Raw genomic sequence first — 20,251 nt, 5'->3', positions numbered from 1 at the left:
GCGACTGATCAAATTGTTATTACAGCGCCGTGGGATGCGCTTCATTTATTTTAATTCCACTCGCGCAACGGGATCCATGACGCTTCTGTTTCACGCGGCGGGCGGTGCTGAAGGTAATCAATGGGCGTAGTCGAAAAATTGACACAGGTTGAGGCAATCAATTGGGTGGATTTTGACGACATATTGACGCGCCCGTGAAAAAAAAAATTAATAATCATTCTCCCGTTTACTGTCCCATCAATCCGTATCGATATCGCTTTGCACTCAACTCGATTGACGTTCGTGCGCCGCAATTAGGAGCCCAGCTGTTGACGTAGCGCTACGCGTTGTGGCTAACGAATGTAGGTGTTTTCTGATTATTGACGTGTCGTGACGTAGATCTGACTTTCTCTCCGTCGCACGCACGCTCTCCCTCTACCTTCTCGTGGCCGCGCGTGCGTTTTGGGGGGGGGGGCGGGGGGTTGCGCTTGATTGAGGCAGCTGCGCGCTCGTCCCACGGAGTGTTTGGGTCAATATTCAACTGTATACACGAGCCCAGGAGCACTTTTTCCGACATTTATCCCCACTTTGGCGTCTTCACTCGCGGGCTTTTTGGGGGTCATTTTTGCCTTTTTCGGTTTTTTAAATTGTAGAGAAGGATACCACACTCAAGGAGGACAGCCAAATATTGGCGTTTTCTTTTTCTGGTGGAAGGACCCCCGCACAGCAGACGAGTGGAGGTCCACTCAGGGAGCAGACACCAAAAGATTTAAGGTATTTGTGGTTTTTGTTTTTACGTTTTATCACCCCTTGACATTCCACCAGTGACATTCTCCATCCGTTGCGTCGTGCGTGGGTAACAGAAGCCCCCCATAAAACATTCCCCTCAAAGGAATATTGCAGTGGTGTTTCCTCAGCTTTCACAGTGGATGGCACTGTCTCATATAATACGCCGAGCTATATGGGATATATGCGATATGCATATGAGATGCATATTGAGCTAGTGGGCGAGTATTTTTTTTTCCATTTTTCATCATATTACCTCTCCATGCTTCGGGATGAATGCTGATAACTTGTATATATATTTTTTTTAATCGTCAAAGCTTCCTGGTGTCATGTATAACAGGTGGGGCATATTTAATCATTTGGGCACCCAAGCCAAAGCCAGCTGTGGGGCCCGGATGTTTAGCCAAAAAAAAAAAAATGTGCATTCGAGATAATACTATTTCCTCAACTTGATCAAATCCTTAAAATAATTTTATGGAACAACAGATTCATGTCGACGTTTTTATTGTAAACGACAAAATTAGTCAATATTGACTATAGTCTGCTAGGTTGAGTGTCTCCACTTCACCTTCTCCGCATCCTCTTCAGCTGACACTGACAGTAGAGCTACTGCTACTGGCTGTTGTCGATTAGACACATTCAGCGTCACCATCAATCGGGTTAAAAACCTTTGGTAATTTTCATATAAAACATATTCCTCTTGCCTTATTCACTTCATTTCCCTAACAACAAAGTTATGCTAATTTACTACCCGAGTCAATCCCGCACATGGAACATGGTCGACGAATCATTCTAATGTGTTAAGAATAAAATGATCACTGTGAATGGAGGAAAACTTCATTAGTCAATTTTGATGAAATGTTTGGAGGGATGTGGCATTGGAAAGGAGCAAAATCCCAAATTTAGTCTGCCTTGGTGGAGGTCCACACTGGGGAGGGGGAAAGAGTCATATCTTATCAAATCATGCACGCCAGATGCTAGAAAAAGCGATGGCGGTGCTGATAAAACTGCAATAAATGGTGAAGACGAGATGAGAATCCAATTCGCAAGAGTAACACCTGTGATTGAGTGGGGGGTGGGCGGGGGATGGGGGGGGGGGGCTTTGGGTTGCACCGGTGTGGTCAGGAGGACTGTCCGTACCTGAAAAGAGCAGAGAGCTCCCCGGAGACGGGTGGAGGCCTGCGCGAAAGTGATGGAGCGATGATGGAGAAGAGGAGGCGGAGGCAGGGACGCAAGGGGAGGAGGGTGTAAATAAGACGAGGGAGACGGACGGCGCAGGCGACGGGGCTCCGGTGGGCGTCGCCATGCGGCGAAGGAGCGTCGAGGAGACGGCGGCGGCGGCGGCAATGAAAGGGGACAAGCTAGAGTGGAACGACAAGTGAGAACTCCACTCACCGCTGCCAGGCCGATGAAGACGAACGACGAGTCAGTCACGGGCGGCTGTTTTTGGGTGTGTTTTGTATTTATTTGTTTGTTTTTTTTTTCCTCCAAAAGAGTCTCCAGGCTCCATCTGGAAAGAAATTGGAATTGGCCATCAGGGACTCAAGTTGATTGCAGACGATCGCCAAGGCGAAATTATTTGGATCGGCACCGGAATTGTCTGATGAAAAGTGAAATCGGTCCTTCCTTGGGTTATTTCCAAACCTACATACCAAATGTCATCCAAATTTAAAGATTTTGAGTTCTGCATGTATCTCCAAATTTTGCCGTTTTGTTTTTCAGATTGACAATCCAAATTTGAATCAGCACCAGAATTCAGTGTCAATCATTGCTTGCATGGGTTCTTCTGAATGAACATCAATTTTCATCGACATCAAATCAATTAATAAACTAATTGCGTTCTAGTACTCACAACCGATTAAAAAAAAAAAAAAAAAAAAAAAAAAAAACTGAATCGCCAAATGCTAAAAACGGAATTTTTCACAAAATGCCATGCATGTGTAGGAAATGAAATTTTAGCATTTGACCTAAATTATACCAAAACGTTCTCAAGTAAATATTTATTCATATTTACGGCTATATTATTGTCATTCCTCCCCCCCCCCCCCCGTAATGCCACGGTTTATTGACTTTGGCGTGATGGGAAAACATGCTAAGTTTCGAGCATTTAGCTTCCAAGCACGTTCGCGCGTACTTGGAAAATAAGTTCGAACGTACTTGCCAGTCAAAAATGTTTACTCCACCTTGCCGCTTCCACACTTCCGTACATTCAAATTCGAAAAATATCTCATTACCGTGACTTCTGATCCCTGACTCTACGTGGAAACATGCACGGAAGCCGAGCATCAGATGATCAAGCGCTTGAACCGCGGCGACCCGCTGCGAAGAAAGTGTTGAATAAACAATATCGCGCCCGGGCCTAAAATTGCACTTTGCTAGCAGATCCGGCCAACCCACAAAAAGGCAGCTTCTTCATCATCGCAGGCCCCTTGCCTAGCGCATGTACTGTGGTGACCTAATTCCATTTAGAGGCGAGGAAGTGATGAATTAATTGGGACACAATTGAATTAGAGCTGGATTCACAAAGAGCGAGCCAGAGAGGAAGATATTCATGCTGCAACCGGAGTCTTAAACCTATTAGGGGCCCTCAAGATGAAATTGGGCACAGTTGCTTTTTCTCCAAATGGAAGCGGCCTCCCACGTTGGATTGGCCTGAAGATGTGACTGTGAAGTCCCAAGAAGTTTCAGATCCCTCGCCGGCGTTCTTATCCGCTTATATGAGGGTAAGAATCTCTGCAGCGGTCGCTTAGATCGGGGATTCCGAACCAGTGCGCCACGAAAAATCATCGGGTGGGCCCATTATCCGATTTCACTTATGTACTCGAAATGATGAATCTGCAAGTAATTGTAATTTCCAATAGGGGCCGCAGGATGGCGGCAAAGTACTACGTTTGTAGAATTGAAGCTCCTCAACTCACTTCAATTTGTTTTCATTTACACCAAGATGCCACCAGATGGCACCAAAGCAATATGAGTGCCGAAAAAGCCTCGTCTAATTTGGGCAATGACAGATTGAACATTTAAACGCTCTTCCACTCGATGGCAGAAGACACGTGATTAAGTTTAGCTTTATTTCATCTAAATAAAGGTTACAAAACATCTGTAGTTCAAGTCCATTACATAGTAACACTTCTTCATTGTGAGAAAATGGCACATCTCTCACTTTTTTTTTGTCTCCGAGACCAGTGCTGCGCTTCTAATCAAGCCACAGACGGCGGCTAATTAGCTTAGCATTGGCAGCGTGCGGGGCTAAGAGTTGCAATCCAACAGCCATTTCTCATTCATTCACTCTCTGTGGGCAGTAAAAGCAAAACAGGCACGTTTACAAGTACGGCTCTTTTTTTTTTTTCACTCAGCTGTTTGTGCCGCAGCTACAAAGCTAATTAGTTAGCTAATCGGTACATTCTAGGTTACCCATAAAAGCCGGGCATGTCACTATTGAGGTAAAGGGGACGATAATGAAGGTGGCCTGAATATGAAGAAATGATGTCACAACAAACCAAGTGGCCTTTGGTGGCATTGAATTCCGGATTAGCCCCCCAAAAATTTGCTATCTCAAGATGTACAGTTGGCATTACCCAACGCGTAAAAGACAATCCCTTAAAAATCCGCCATTTGAAGCGCTACTCAATTTCCCCAAATATAATCGACAGCTGTGTTTGAGGCAAGTGGAAGTAGTGCATTAACCACTTAAAATAATCATCAATGGCGGCCCACCTTTAAATCGCATCTGCGCAATGAATAAAATAAGTGACTGTGGATCGGGGCCGCAAAAAAAAATAAAAAAATAAAAAAAATAAAAGAATATCTCCCGCGGGCCCGGGCTCATGAAAGCATATTAGCACTCGTGTCATGTAGGAGCCAGCCGCTTTGTCACAAGCAATTTTCAGCGCCAGCCACAACCAAGCCACGCCGGCGCGATGCCCGTATATGATGACTTCCTCACAGGGGCGGAGGTGCGAGCTCCTTTTTGCGAGCCGCGGCTGCCAATGGAAACATGACGGCGCATTGAATCGATTCAATCGTTTGAACAGGTGCGACGCCATCTGTCGTAATCCTCAACCTCACGGGTGCGCGACTGCGGCTAATCTGACTTTTTGGCGGTTTCCTCATGACGGAACGGCGGAGCCGGTTTTGGAAACGGGCGATTTTCGCCAGCGGCTTTGTGTCTTCATGTGCTCCGATGAACCACTGTACGCGCGCGTGTGGCGGGCCGCACATCCCTGTGGCGGACCAGTGGTCACGTGACCTCAGTGATTATGCTGCATTCCAAAAACCGCATATTGACAATTGGACATGTCATCCTTCGTAAAAAAAAAAAACAAAAAAAAAAACGCCCAGCCCTAATCCTTTTGTTTTCTCCTGCCAGAGCAATAAAAGTATTACTTTGGCACCACCTTGTGGCATCTTAGCGCCAAGGAACTACAATGAAGTGAGTTGAGGAGCTACATTTAGACAAAAGTAGTGCTTTGCCACCATCCTGGGGTATCTAAAAGGCAATTATGAACCTTTTTAGGGAGGCATCAGTTGCTCAAGTAAATACGCTATTCGCACAAGGGCTCCGTCCCTATCCCACTGCAGTTTAGCGGGGTACCCAAAACTGCAGCCAATGCTGCCTTCGTGAAAAGTTGGAAATGGGATTTGCCCCAGGAAGTGAAATTTCCAGGCACGTGTGCGAAACAGTGGCTCACAACCACAAACTTGGCGGCGGTCGGACCTCATAAACTCCAAGTAGGATCTTTCCGGCAGCGGCGACAGTTAGCAGCGTTAAGACTTGTTCTGTGTCTTCCACCAGGCTCGACTGACCATGTGACCAGCGGATGGACTCCCTAAAGAATATGATCGGAAGCAAAGTCAACCACCCCCACCTGTAGATGCCTCTCATTTGGAATATGACTCACTCATGGGGCTCAGCTAGCTTTACCCCTTGGCTCCTCCCCCCCTCCCAGTAGAAGCCCTTTGGAGTACTTAACCCTTCCGAGATCCCTTCCGATCATGGAGCCCCAACCGAACCCTCAGCCCCGGTCCAACCCCGCCGTCTTTGTCCTGCTGGCCGTCTCGTCCGCTTGCCTCCTCCCCGCCGCCTGGCCTCAGCGACTCCCCGTCGACCCGCAGGCCGCGCCGGAATACGCCCACTCCATCCGGCTGGACGGCGACATCATCCTGGGCGGCCTGTTCCCGGTGCACTCGCGGGGCGACCGCGGCACGCCCTGCGGGGACCTCAAGAAGGAGAAGGGCATCCACCGGCTGGAGGCCATGATGTTCGCCATCGACCTGATCAACAAGGACCCCGAGCTGCTGCCCAACATCACGCTGGGCGCGCGGATCTTGGATACCTGCTCCAGGGACACGTACGCTCTGGAGCAGTCGCTGACCTTCGTGCAGGCCCTGATCGAGAGGGACGGCTCGGACGTGCGCTGCGCCAACGGAGACCCGCCCATCTTCACCAAGCCGGATAAAATCGTGGGCGTGATCGGAGCGGCGGCCAGCTCCGTGTCCATCATGGTGGCCAACATCCTGCGCCTTTTCAAGGTAAGAGCGAACCCTGCTCTTGACGTTTTATCGGTGAGATGTCCGATTGGCAGTTCTGACTTTGAAATTGATTGGAGGCTCGAAATCAGTGGTCGGCAACTGTTGTTGTTGTTGTTGTTTTTTTTCTATTAGTAGTTGAGTTGTGAGAATGTACGGTTAGTCGCTGTGATTAGTGGCAATTCTGCACTTGTTCCATTTAGGGGTAGTGACAGACAAAGTGTGATACTTATTTCCAGTCTTCTCTGCAATTGTGTTTGCGTCACTGTCATCGTAGAAAATCCCTCTTCGCAAAGCTGGGATGCTGGAAATGGAAGCGCTGAAGTATTCAGTGCTTGGCTCTCTGCGTGAAAACCACCTGTTGTGATAGAGCTGTGTTTTAATTAGGCTTGCTGATTTTGTCTCTTATCCGCTTTTCTGTCTTTTGGGCGTTTTCCTTTTCCAAAGAATCTGTCGAATGGTGTTTTTTTTTTTTTTTTTTTTTGCTAGCTTGTGTGGGCTTTCTTTCTTCATACAGGGAGTGTCGGAAAGATTCCAGGACTAGAGTTCCCACTAGAGCAGCAGTGCCCAAATCTGGTCCTCAAGAGCCTTTTTTAGATGTCTCCCTCCTCCAACACACCTGATTCAAATGAGTAGTAGCAATCTTTGAAAAGCCGGATAACGATTGTTTGACGTTGTCGTAAGGCTAAGAGTAGGAAAAGACTGATCGATAAACAGCCGAGATGACGGGTGCGCGATCTTGTTGCCCTCACTGAAGGGAAAGACTCCTGTCCTGGAACTTTTCTGACGCACCAGGCTGAGAATCAACTGGTATCAATCTGCTGCATTGTATCGTCCTTTGGTGTTTATGGAGTGTTTTTGTTTTTTTTAGCCTGAAATTAACTTGGTCAGGCTCGAATGCCTTAAGTGAGATGTTCATTGGTTTTTCCGTGCGTTAGCTCATCCCCCAAAACAAAAACGGCAGCCGAATATTCACTCGATTACAGCTGAAATGTGTCAACAGCCACTCAACGGTTTGCGAGTACGTGGGCATCCCTTTGTGCGCGTCGAGTGGTCCTAATTGAGCGGCGGTTTGTTTGTTCTGTCGGACACTTCGCTGGGAAGCTTTTTGCAAGGCCGACCCTTCATCATGAGGACCCTGATGCCGATGCTGGAGGTCAAAAGCAAGAGTCCGTCTCATAAGTGTGCCGCTGGAGATACACAGTCATCGCAATCGAACTCTCTTTGCTAACGCCGCCGCATCGGTTCTCCCACCTTCCATCACACTTACAAAACAACTATCTGCTGCTTTCCCGCGCCAAGATTTGCATATCAAACACGAGCGGCGGGGCCCGTGCCGAGCCGGGGATCCGTCCCAATCAGCCAACGGAGACGACTGCCGCTCGTTAGCCTAATACGGTAACACAGCCCTGTTTGCTAGCGTACGCACGTGTGCATGTTGCATTGTTTGATGAGAAGCCCTCCATGTGCGTCCGCCAGGGTGTTGGCGCAGCGTTAGCGTGGGAGTCTAAAAAATACATATAGAGGACATGCTGTAAAACACATGTCCTTTCTTTTTTGGCCAATGGGCTAATCCGACAGTGCCAGTCACAGCTTGGCGCCCGCGAGCCGAGCGCGCTTGTCTGCGCCGCTTTTGAAAGTAGCAGACAAAAAAAAAAAAGCGATTCAAACAACAGATTGTCGTCCAAATCCTTAAGTAAGTAACGCACTCGGAATATCTTGACGGCGGCGCCTCGTCGTCTCCGAAGTGCGAGTGATCGCCGTAGCAGAACAGCTTGGAAACGTCTTTTGAAGCCACGAGCAGCTCCTTTGATAGCATCTGCGCTCGCTATCGGCATTGCAAAGTTGTTATTATTGCGCTCATGAACAGTTGCGCCGCCGATGTCGTCGGGGGGGAGGGGGGGGTTTGCCCGACGGACGCAAAGATTGGATTAACTCGCAGCTATCGGTGTCCGCTGAGGACGTGATGGAGGACGTTTTTCCCCTGTGAAGATTATCCTTATCAGCTTGTGCTGGGCGCCACGCGTGCGGCGCAAAGTCGGCGGCGATGACACGGGACGTTTTAAGATGAAGTTTAACAATAATCCTCACGGGGGGGGAAGGCGAGGCTACGACAGCAGCGGCTTGTTTGCTATAAAAAGAGTCGCCACTTTGGGGAAAGAGTCACCAAGCGTTGAAAGATTAGGAAGCATATATATGACATGACAGGCTCGGCGTCTTCTCTATGGCATGCTTGGCACACTTATTAGTTGATTTCAGTTTGAGTCACAGGTAGTCACGCGGCCTAGGGAGGAAACCGTGGCGGACGGTGTTAGACCCTCGTCCGCAAATCTCGCAGAAAAAGGCTCCACGGCCGCGCATCGATGTTTCTGGCGTCCTTTGAATAGTTCAACGGAAGAAATGCAGTCCTGTGGTGATTATTAGCATAGCGAGCATTCAAGATAAAAGGACAGGGCCCCAAAAAAAAAACCTTTCAATTATTTGAAAGTCAAAGTGCTGTTTTTGTTGGGGACCTTTAGCGGCATTTCCTTTTACAGTATTTTCATGGGGAAAGATGATTTGAGATACACTATATATTTGATGGTGGCGTGATAATCATTTTTGAAAGAACATTCTTGTCAGGGAAGTTGAAGTTGAAAAAAAAAAAAAAAAAAAGAGATTTATGACGCCAGTTCTGAATGCGATTTATGAAAACAAAGCGCGGACTTCCACTAAGGCCGTGCATCTACTTTCTCACAAAGGACCCCCTGAAAGTCTCACTTCAAATTCTGTCGACGGCACCGGTGGGCGTTTTGATTGTGCATGAGAAAAACAACGCTTGACAACGGCCGAGCCAACATCATTTCTGTATAAATAATGTCCCCAAAAATTTTCCAGTGGAGAGGAAGTTGTTTCTGCGTTACCCTGCGAGCAAACAGCCGCGATGGCTTCATAAAATCGACCCCACGAGTACGTCGTCGTCGTCGTCCGCGCGTCGTCGGTGTTTGTTTATCAAGGATCCCGAGGCGGAGGTCAATCACAAGCGGGAAGCCTTTCCCACGGCCTTCCCCGCTCCCCAACGAGCGCGCCCTGCTGCCGCGTCGCATTTGCATCTCATCTCGGCGCCGCGAACATACGACGGCAATCTTTCCGATCGCTTCCGCAAGTCGGCCTTCTGCTCACCTCGCCGTCTGTCGGGGGGATTGAGCGCCGCCGCTCTCCGAGGAATTCATCAGCGTCCGTATCTGCCTTTAGATTCCTGGAAAGTGTTTAGTGGGGGGGGGACACTTGCTGTGATATTCTGCCTTGTAACTTTAAGAGATTGCTCTGACATAAAAATGCATTTGTATCAGAGCAATTTCCCCTTTATGGTATCTTTTTTTTGTTGTTTTTTTTCTTGCCCCCCCACTTTCTTTCCCTTTCAAATTGACATAGCTTGGCTTCCTAGTCACATTTGAATCATGACTCTAATTAGAATTGTGAAATGTATTCTGAAAAAAGAATACCATTTTAAATTCAATTTTTATTAATGATTATTATTTTTACTAAAATAATCAACATAAATTGAGGCCAGATAAGGAAAAAGCTCAAACTCTATGCTAATCCTAACCCTTCACAATTACCTAAGATGCATCAACAGTTGGTTGATGGTCTGGCATCCTCCGTGGCGTAGCGATCTGCTGTTGATTCATCTGTCAAGATGGCGTCCATAAAGCGGATGACGACGCCGATGATGATGATGATGGCGACGAAGACGCGGCGGCGAGCGGGAAAACCCATTAGGCCTCCCGCTTTGTGTCGACTCGTCGTTTGCGTCCCGGCGCTCTCCCGTGGCTATCCAACTTCTCCTAACAAAGGCGGCCTTAATGAGACGTCGCACCTAATCGTCCTTTCGGAATAATACATTCCTGCTTTTTTATTTATTTTTATTTTTTTGGCCCGGCCAGATGTTCGCGTGTAAATCGGGTACGCATCGCTTTTTCTTTTATCGCTCAATAGGGCTAATACCGACTAAATCGCTCGTCGCCGTCGATTTAGAATGTTTGCGAACTGGGTGAGAGCCGGGCCCCTTTTCCGCTTGCGCAAACGTCCCCCCAAAAAAACACGCGGCGCAGCAGTTGAACTCAGCAGACCTGTTAGCAGTCCATTACGCGCGCGCGCGCGCGCACACACACTAAATGAAAGTTTAATCAAGTTCTCTGATGAGAAACAGGAGATCATTACATTTACGCGCAGGCAAACTGCTGACTGTGCCAGCGTTAATGTGTACAATTACCTGAGCGCGAGCGAGCGCGCCACAATGAGAGCGAGTCGGGCTCGTCCCCACCGGATTTAATTGAATTGTTGTGTTTACGACGTAGATAGGACAAGAAGTGCTTCAATTGGCTCAGCTCAGAACACAAACGACTTGACGTATACTTGCCGGGGAGAACTTTTGAGTTGATCTTTCGGGTCCTCTTTCCGTCCTCGGCCTGGCCGCCGCTGAAGGCGCGGCTAATGAGTGTGACATGTGGCGCGAGACTGACACTTACTATAGCAAGGGGTGCGATCAGGAAAAACGGCGCTGCTGTTGAATGTGACACCCGCAGCCTAGATGAGGGTTGGGCGAAATGGCCATAAAGTGTCTTGACATTTCTGCTTGCAGGGCGGCGGCAAGAACGACACGCTAACGTCACTTGTTCGCGGTACGGCTCGGCTGATTTTATGTATTCATTTTTTTTTTTTACCTTGTGAGGGAAATGTTAGTTCACTGTCAAAAAAAGATACAAAGGCCACATGAAAGTCCTGCTAGCTTCATGCTAACACATAATGGGGAATGCTATCGACGGCACATGAAGCTAGCGTCAATGTCGTGGCGTTATAAACATTCCAACTTACATTTTCGCACAAACGGGAGCGGCACAATGTAAGAATACTCGCTGACATATTCTTTATCCTCTGCGAAAAATGAATATTACTGCAGTTTGGTTAGCGCAATCGTACTCATCAAAGCTACATGAAGTATGTCTCTGTGTATCATACGCACACACCAGACTCACAAACGCAACCGATTAATTCTCTATGTTCTAATTGTTACAAATAAGGTTTTATAAAATACAACACTGTAGAGGGCTATCTTTTTTTATTGAAACTCAATAAATGCCTCCATTTTGAAACACAACAGGTGCCTCCAATTTCCAATCACAATTTCTACCTGCAGTATAATATATAAATCGATTTGAATCTGGAATTTTTTTCAATTTAACCAAAGCAAAATCAATTGTTGCATTTTAAATGTGCCGCCTTCAATCGTATCGCACCCATTTTATCGAGATGCCGCACGTAGTAGATCGTCTTTTATGAGATTTGCGCGCCAGGTATAAAACTGTTTGAAAGAATTTAATTGGCTTGAATATGGAATCGTAAATCCCACTGAATTGAAACCAAACCGATTTTTAAAAAAATCGCATCGTAGCCGATGTATCGAGATACATATCGTCTTTATTGCGGAGCCGTGGGCTCAAAAGTCTGCCTCATTTGCCTCATTGACGTCCCCAAGAGTCACTGCCCCCCAGAATCAAACCCAATTGAGAATTTGAGCCGCTGAACTTCTCGCCCCGCCGTGTGCCAAAATGCAGCGTAACCGAATCGCGTCCGCAGCGAATTGTTTGGGAGCACAGGTGACAGAATGAGCGCGTCGGTGAGAAGTTCAACACGGCGCTGTGGGGCCACACACACGACACTCGGGGGGGGGGGGGGGGCAACCCCCCGGTCCAAACCGTCGCTCAGTTGTCGGCTCGGGTTTGATACCTTTTTAAAAGCGCAGATCTAAAATGGATCAAAGGCACGCGGCTCATGGATTATTTCTGACGGGAAGTGAGGGATGGAGGTAAAAAAAAAAAAAAAAAAAAATAGAAAGGAGTATTAGAATGCATTTTTAATATTCGGCATGGGGAAGAGTGCTCGCTAAAGTGTGCCTTCTCTTTCAAGCAACATTTGCGACGGCAAGGATGCATACTCGGGGAAGTTGAAACGGGAACACCCCAAGTAGTTCAAAGAATCCAAAACGTCCTTTTTTTTTTTTTTTTTTATTGCTTCCTTAAAAAAAAAAAAAAAAAAGAAAATTAGGCCAGATAAGAAGAGAGGATGAAGCTTTGGGATGGCGTCTCATGAGAGGGAGGATTCTTTCCAAAATAAGCCCAACAATCATATCACAGCTTACAATCAGCATTTGCTAGCTTGTTTTTCTTCACTTCAAAGCTTGCATGGAATACTGTAACTGTAAAGCTGTCATGGGAAGATAATAATAATAATAATATTTATTCTTACTATTTTATCATTGTTTTGTCCACATGCATTTATTAGCTAAATTTGACCAGATTCCACTGCAGCTACTAATAGTCCAACCCGTTTACGTTGTCGTTACAATTTTGCTCTTTTCCCCCGAATTTGACTTTACAGTATATGCAAATGCCAAAAGGTGAATTAAAAAACTTGATTCAGTTTGTTTAAAGTGCTATTGCACATATTTGTTTGCCCAAGTGTGATCGCATCAGTGTTGGCGTGTTATAGGCTAGTCTGCTAGCTAATGCTATCGGTGGGCATCGGGTGAAAAATGTTTCAAGCAACACTGTTAGTTCACTGTAAAAAAAAAAAAAAGATACAAGTGACGCCGAAAAAAGAACCTCAGCAGAAGGTCTTCAAAATCTATAAAAGCGTCCGTGCGTCGACAGGAAGCAGCTTTTTAAAATAGAACTCCGAGAACAAAACTGGATATGGCGCTTCCTGACCGGGCATCGTTTACACTCGCCATTCGTGTTCGCCTGCGCGAACAAAAGTCATCGACAAAATTTTTTTTTTTTTGGGGGGGGGTGGGGGGAAGAAATAATTAGCAAAAAAGAATAATAATCGCAATATTGAGGAAGTGGAATCTCCGTTCAATTCGATGTGACCTCCAACCTCGAGGGATTGAATTGCGTTTTGTTGTTGTTTAGACGTTTATTTAGCACCTCAAAATAAAACAAGCAGCCTCACCCGCGTTTCCACTTTCCCGCTAGGACTCACCACCCCCACCCCCCCCGCCTCGGTGCCCATGTATATTTAATGGCCACGCCCGCCGCATTGGAATCCCGGCGTTGAATAATGCAGCGGCGATGAGTGAGACAAAAGAGAGCGAGGGCGCCGCGAGTGCGAGGGAGGGGAGGAGGGCGCGATGGAGGGATGAGAGGAGAGGAGAGGAGGAGAGGAGAGGAACGGTAGGCCCAACCACGGCAAGAGAGGCGGGGATACGCCAGCCGTTGGCGCAATCACAGCGGCGAGGGGGAAGGGGCGGAACCTCGCACCTCAGCTCCTGGCCCTCCTTCTCTCCTTCCCTTCCCGTCATTTCGTCGCCTTTCCCCCTTCGTCAGCACCCTCCTCTCCCCCAACGCTCCCGTTTTTTTTCTTCTGCGAGAAACGCTGGCAGGAAGGGGCGCGGCCACAGATGCACGTTCGCAAATACTCGCGCGTATTCATGACTTGAGGTCACGGATCGGACAAAATAGCGCTACGGCGCCCTGCTAGCGCTCCTGCGGTACATTTTCGATAGCCTGCGGGCGAATGTTGATATTTCTGGTCGATATGTACAGATGTAGGGAAATCAACCGATTAATATGCACAAGCCCGCGAGCAAAAAAAAGCTTCGGATGTATATTTGTGAGTTGGTTTGAATATTGCAGCCTATAAGTCAGTATCACCATAATGTGCCTTTTGAGATGTTTCAGTTTCACTCCCAAAAGTTCACATTTCCCATCTACTCAAGGTGTTCATAAGATGATATGTCAGCAACAAATGTGAGCTTGCTGACGGGGTGGATAATGGCAGGGTGGACGTTTCCAGCTAACGTTAGCATGTATCGAGTGGTTTAGCAACTTGATTCAATAAGGGAGCTGTAATCCGTTTCGGAATTTTGGATTTGACATGACACGACGGAGTGGACACGACAGCGTCAGACTCCGCAAATGCTGAAAATATTTCTTCCGTGTCGTCCCATCCGAGTAGCCGGGCTAGTAGCGCTTTGCTAGCAGCGCTTTGCTAGCTTGCTCCGCATTATTTTTCAAATCAAATGAATCGGAGAAGACACACATTTTTTGGATTGCTGCAGCCGCAGCGCAGGTTGCCCTCTACTGACCGTGACTCTTGTTTAAAGATTTTTTTTATTTTTTTTTATTGTTATTTATTACGCCTCCATAATCCGGGGAGAGCCGGTGCGTAGAATGCAGTTTGGCCACAGTATCTATATAGCGCTCCACTGTCGCGGCGAATTGCTTTTGACGGCGCTTTATCGAGTGCGTTAAATTAAAACAAGACAAATGTAAGCTTTCACCGACTCCCCGTCCAACTAATTATTTATCGGAAGGAGCCGGCGAGGAAGCAATCGCGCTTAAATGTCAGCAAAGTTTGCTTTTTGCGCATTACTAGCGCCTGCCAGTCATCAGTCACCTCAGCAGCGGTGCTGACTCACGCTCATTGCCTCATTTCCTGTCGGCGCCGCTCCAATTTTTGAAGTTTGGCTCGGAGAGATGATTCATTTGAGCACTTAAGTGATGAAAGAAACCTCCAGGCGCCTGTATTTTAGTATTTGGTATTTATGTATTTGATTACGGCAACGTCGGCGGTAATTAGGCTGACATTTAGGACGGCTTTGATGTGGCGAGGATGAAAGTTTCCGGTCGACAGGATTTGCGCTTTGGGACAAATTGTCCTTTTGTATTTCTGCAGGGGGCGCAAAGTAAAAATTACAATTGTGTGCTGGTAACCGGCTTATTTATTTTGAGACCAAAGCGCTAAAGCCTTTGGGTGACTCGCGAGCGCCTCTGCTGGTGGTAGCCGAGTAGCGCGCTCCGTTTTGCCTCACTCGTTTCCACACCGGATTCGTCAAGACTGCGGCCACTTTGCGTCCCTCGTTTGTGGATTTCAATTTAAAATGATCGCCGGTGGCCCCTCTGCCACCCCCTTTGGCTATTTTTCCGCTTTCTGCTTTTGGCCCGAAGTCATGTTGTGGACTTCATAAAAAAACATTGCACATACAAAGAAATGGTGCAGTAAAACAGGATCTCCTTTGAAAAAAAAAAAAAAAAAATAGATAAAGTTAGCCGCTATTAGAATTGTTCTATTAATGGCCGCAACACGTCAAGTGTTCCCGTTGAGCCAATTTGGAACATCTGCATCATCGATTTGCATGTATTTTTCCAGCAATATAAGATCTCACGTTTATATGGCTGTTTAATAACAGTTGTCAGCGCCCGCGTGCAATAGTACCGGTTGGCAAAGAGGCTGACAGAAAGCAGCTTTTTGGATGTTGTTCCGCATGCTTACCGCCACGCCTCCGATCCATTCAAACAAAAACGAAAAAAAAAAAAAGACATCTCGGTAACAAGTGGCACGTAAATCTCTCGCAGAGCGTTTCACTCGCCGTCTCGGCGGGGATTTAACGGCTAAGACAAGACAAGACAAGTCCTTCCCTCCTCTCACCGAGCGCCATCCAAGTGGAGCTGGACACCTGCCAGACGTTTGCGCCCACCGAAGCCTCTTTGGTTTACACAATTGTGAAGCCATCTGAATCATGCCGTCTTTCGGTGTCTGAATTTGACATTTTGTTGACGCTGGTTGAGTTTGGATTATAAAAAAACAAAACATAAAAAACAATATTTAGCTCAGGTATCCCCCCCATCGGTAGTTGAAGTTACTTGACTGTAGTTAATATGCACATCTCCAAAGGTTTAATTTTTTATTTTTTTTTGTTTTTTTTTGACCAACGCATGTCAATTTGACGCAAATTTTGGCGATTCGTGGGCCGGGCCGCGAATAGCGGGGGTCGACTTTACGCCAAGTAAGCAAGTTGTTTAAAAAGATTGGCTAAATGGGTCCGTCCTCTGATCGGATCGGTGATCGGTTATTCGGGATGTAACGATTCACTCAAGCCCCGATTCGATTTTCGATTTTCAGTTCCCGATTTTCGATTCAATTCTATTTTCTAAAAAAAAATGCTATCACTCTTGTCTCTGTGCACTCGTGTGGTTCTGGAGCCATCCGCAAACGCAATCCGCAATCATGTTCGGCGCAAAAGCATCATTTGATCGACACATTCAATGTGCGCCATGCATCTGGAATGAAAAAAACCTTTCAAGGCATCATTTTCCAGATGAATTTAATCAACTTGATTTTCAATTAATCGAATCCATGGATCTATTCATCGGCGTAAGTCGATTTTAAATGGATTTTCGATTAATCGTTACATCCTGTCGTTCACACCAAGGTTGAATAACTCCATATTTAAGCTTTCAGGATGGGATTGTATGTAATCATTTTGATTATTGCCACCATTTCCCTTCTTACCCTGACGAATGAAATCATCTCGTGTCTTAGTTCAGAATTGTTGGCAGACATGCAAACACATCTTAATGTTTTTTTTTTTGTTTTTTTTTTCCCCTGGCGAATGGATGAGACTCCCTCAGCCAAGTGTTTCATGTTCACGCCCCTTCTCAGCCAACTCTTATGTGACAATTTACAAACTTATTCCCCCCCCCCCCCCTCCAATTCTGAGTGGCTTAGCTCAATGTGTCAAAACGAGCTTTGACACGCATTCAACTTAACACGTGACGGAAATAAATGCTGCTTTGGGTATTTAAAGGTGCTGCTTAACGTCAGCTTACGGCTCTGACTGTCGAGATGATGCGAGAGGCAGAGGAAAATGACAGCGCAGACGCTTTACACGACGCGACAATAACAACAAACCCGATTCTGTCCCCTTAGTTCTCTCCGCAAAAAGTGTATACGCGATCCACTTCCAGGAGTGCACTTTGAGCGGAACGAGTTCGATGCCCTGCACTATTGGTCCGACTTTTTACAAGCTGTCCTTCAAAGGCTTGGTAATTGCGTCTTTTGCATACGTCTGGAGCCCAAAAGCCCGTTAAGTGTATATGTCGAAGCGCCGCTATCGGGAAGCCGGCGGTGAAGAATGGCCGCCATTAGGGAGAGCAGCGGATAAAAAAAAAAAAAAAACGTCCGTGTCAGCGAGATCGCCAGGCGTGGGTTAGAGTACACACGGCCCAGAGAAAGTTGAGAGGGCCAGCCAAGTCCAATAAGTTTGATTTGCATCTGCCGGCTGGGCCCAAATTTCGGAACAACTCGATCTGGTCACAATCGACATAGACCACCTCTCTCGCTCTCTCAATAAAATGTGGATCGGGATGGGTGTGAACGGGTCAGAATATTCCCAATGAGGTGTGTACATGGAGCCTTTTTTACCCCGATCTGGTTTTTAATCCGGATAAGTGTGAATAATGTCTACGTGGCCAATGTGGCAGCCAATCAAAATGAATCGTCGCAGGTAGATATTGTTTATCCTCTGCGAAACTTGACTGATATATTAGTCACTTCAGTGACCTTAATTTTGAATATCGCTTTTTTACACTGCCCCCTGGTGGCCAAGTACTTGTGCTATTTTTCGGATTAAAAACAAAGACTTTCCAAACATTTTTTGGTGGTGTTGTTTTTTTTTTGTGGTAGTGTAAAAAATCTGAATCGTTCAGTCACGAGCGTGGTGTGGAAATGAATTCGAGGCGCCACGTTTTGCCCTCTGCGGTTGGTCCGAATGATTCCTTTCTATCCCTCACACTCACAACATGTGATGCATATCGGCTGTTGTTTGTGATTTACGGAATATCTTTCACCTTCTCCCCGTATTTCCCTGCGAGGTGTTATGTAGGTTATTCTGGAGACGTGCCCCTGTAAAATTTATGTATGTGTGTGCGCCTGGGGCCCGGTCAAGAGGCCTGGAGGGATCCTGATTAATTTATCCCTCAATTGGCGATAAACAGACCGCCTTGAGGTATGAAACGCACCCGCGAGTGCGTCTTGGCACACTTTTTTTTTTTTTTTTGGAAAGACACGGCAAAAGAAACGCACGTCGTTGTCATGCGGCGCACACAATGTGGGTGCGTGCGCCCTCCCGGGAGGGACACGCGCCGATGTGGCAAGAAGGGAAAAGGAAGAGCCGAATGTGTCGAGTTGAACCCTTGTCAGATTTCTGCTGCCGCGGCACCTTTTTTGACATTTTTGTGGGGGGCGGGGGGCGGGTTGATTTTGCGCGGACAGCGCATCAGGCGCGCCCGGTTGGCAAAACCAACATTTGCTGTCATTCAAGCCTCACTTGTGTGATTACATCCCAGTTGTTTTTCGGGCCCAAACAAAAGAAGTACGGCGGCGCGTTAAGAGATGAATCGAATTAGTTCCATGCTCGTAAAGGAAAACACTTGCATCTCAAATTGTTGTTGACATTCCAAATGAATCGAAATGCAATTTCCAGCCTCCTCACAAAACAGCCCTTTTTTTTGTTTTGTTTTGTTTTTTTTTTTTTGGGGTAATGTGTTTTTAATGAGAAAAATAGCACCATCATATTGCACTTTGTGGGAAAAAACCAAACAGCGACGACGTCATGAATGAAAACGGTTTCGATTCGATGGACACTGGGCCGCTCCTTCTGGTGTGCTGGCCGTGGCCACCCGGGGGCAGTATAATACAGACACACATAGCAACTTAATAACAAATATTTTGTCGATTACAGGCAGACTAATTATATCGATGTATTTACATTTCAGGTCTATTTTTGTTTGAATGCAAAATTCGATCAATGATCGGCACTAAAACAAAAATGCTCTCGTCGTGGGCAGATGCACTCGCTGCCACTTAAGTGTTCGACATGAAAAGGGACATTTCCTGAAAATGAATTTGGAAGGGCCCCCGGGGGGTTAGCGGGGTGCTCATGTTTTCATCTCAGAAAACCGGGGCACGGTCTTTGGCGACCAAGTCAAGTTCTCCGTTCTGTCTCCCTCTGTTGGTCATTGTTTTTTTTGCGTCTCTTGGACGGGTTGTAACTGTTTCTTGAATTTCATTCCGTTTGAATCCATTCAATTTGCTCCGCCTCCTCATCCATCTTCTACTAAATATGTCGATTTGTTGCTGCGGTTCTTAGGTAAAAAAAAAAAAAAAAAAAAAAAATAGCTTTAACATTTGTGCAAACTGGGCTACCAAAATCGAAACGGGTTCTAATTCATAAAGATTAAAAAAAAAAAATGTCAGAAAACGTGGCACTCTGTTTGGCTGAGAAATTTCAGATCGGAATCGTCCATATTTTTTTTTTCCAATTTCTTCATACGGATGACCGCATGAGATTTGGAAAGAGCGTGAGCGTTTCATCCCGCATCGCCCGGCCGACGAGGCTCTCCGTCGAAGAACACATTTTGATGTGCTCATTTACGGCCTCGCCCGGACGCCCGCAGGCCCTCGTAGAGCCGAAGGGCCGCCGTCACAAGCGGCCGCCTGTGGCGCGAGTCCGCCGAGAAGGTCGCACGCACGCACGCACGCAGGCGCGAGAAGGTTCCTCTTTGCCTCCGGCTTTTTTAATTCTCTCCTCCTGTCATGGCTGACCGGCGCCGACACACAAACACCGACTTTTTTTTTTTTTGGTCTCGAGCAGATAAAGCGGCCGTCGCTTTACGATACCTGCGCACACCCCGCACGAATCGCTCTACCTGCCGCGCAATTCTAGCGCGCGCGCTAGCTGCCGGCTAAAGAAGTCCCATCAGCTCCCAGTGTTTTCATTACGTCTTTATTGCCGCCCCGGACGTTGAAGTGACGTTTTGGAGGGGGCGGCGAGATTGAGTTATAAACTTGGATTCTGTCTCCCTTCGAACGCATCCGAAGTCCGATAAGTGCTTTTTATGAGGCGGCGCCTGGAGATGAGCGTGCAATGATGTTTTTGCGGAAGTTTAAGAAGGCGCGAGGCGCCCCCATTAGCGGCGTTCCTCCGTCTTTTTGATCACCCTCTCCGTCTCGAACTTGTCGGGCTTTCTGCTCCAATATAACCGTCGCCTCCATCCTCCATTCTCATTATCTTCTAATCCATTATTGTCCCTGTTGGCAGGCCGCCGCCCCTCCCTCCCCCCTCCCCGCTCTT

At 47.0% G+C, this 20,251-nt stretch overlaps 1 protein-coding gene across 3 annotated transcripts in view; it reads left to right on the top strand.

Moving 5' to 3' along the window:
- Positions 1–28: 28 nt before the first annotated feature.
- grm8a (glutamate receptor, metabotropic 8a) overlaps positions 29–20,251 on the top strand; it is a 112,132-nt gene continuing 91,909 nt past the window's right edge. For 2 of the 3 annotated variants that reach the window (XM_086022973.1, XM_086022976.1), the window contains exons 1-2: positions 29–753; positions 5,561–6,297. In XM_086022973.1, the coding sequence (XP_085879099.1) occupies positions 5,761–6,297 (537 nt within the window). In that variant the 5' untranslated portion in view covers positions 29–753; positions 5,561–5,760. Of the gene's footprint in view, positions 754–1,871; positions 2,216–5,560; positions 6,298–20,251 lie in introns of those variants that run through there. The other variant, XM_086022975.1, reaches the window with a different exon arrangement.

This window comes from Filicampus tigris, chromosome 22, assembly GCF_054856515.1.
Source record: "Filicampus tigris isolate MCC_2025a chromosome 22, RoL_Ftig_1.0, whole genome shotgun sequence".
Lineage (NCBI taxonomy): Eukaryota > Metazoa > Chordata > Actinopteri > Syngnathiformes > Syngnathidae > Filicampus > Filicampus tigris.
This window is presented reverse-complemented; position numbering and strand designations above follow the sequence as displayed.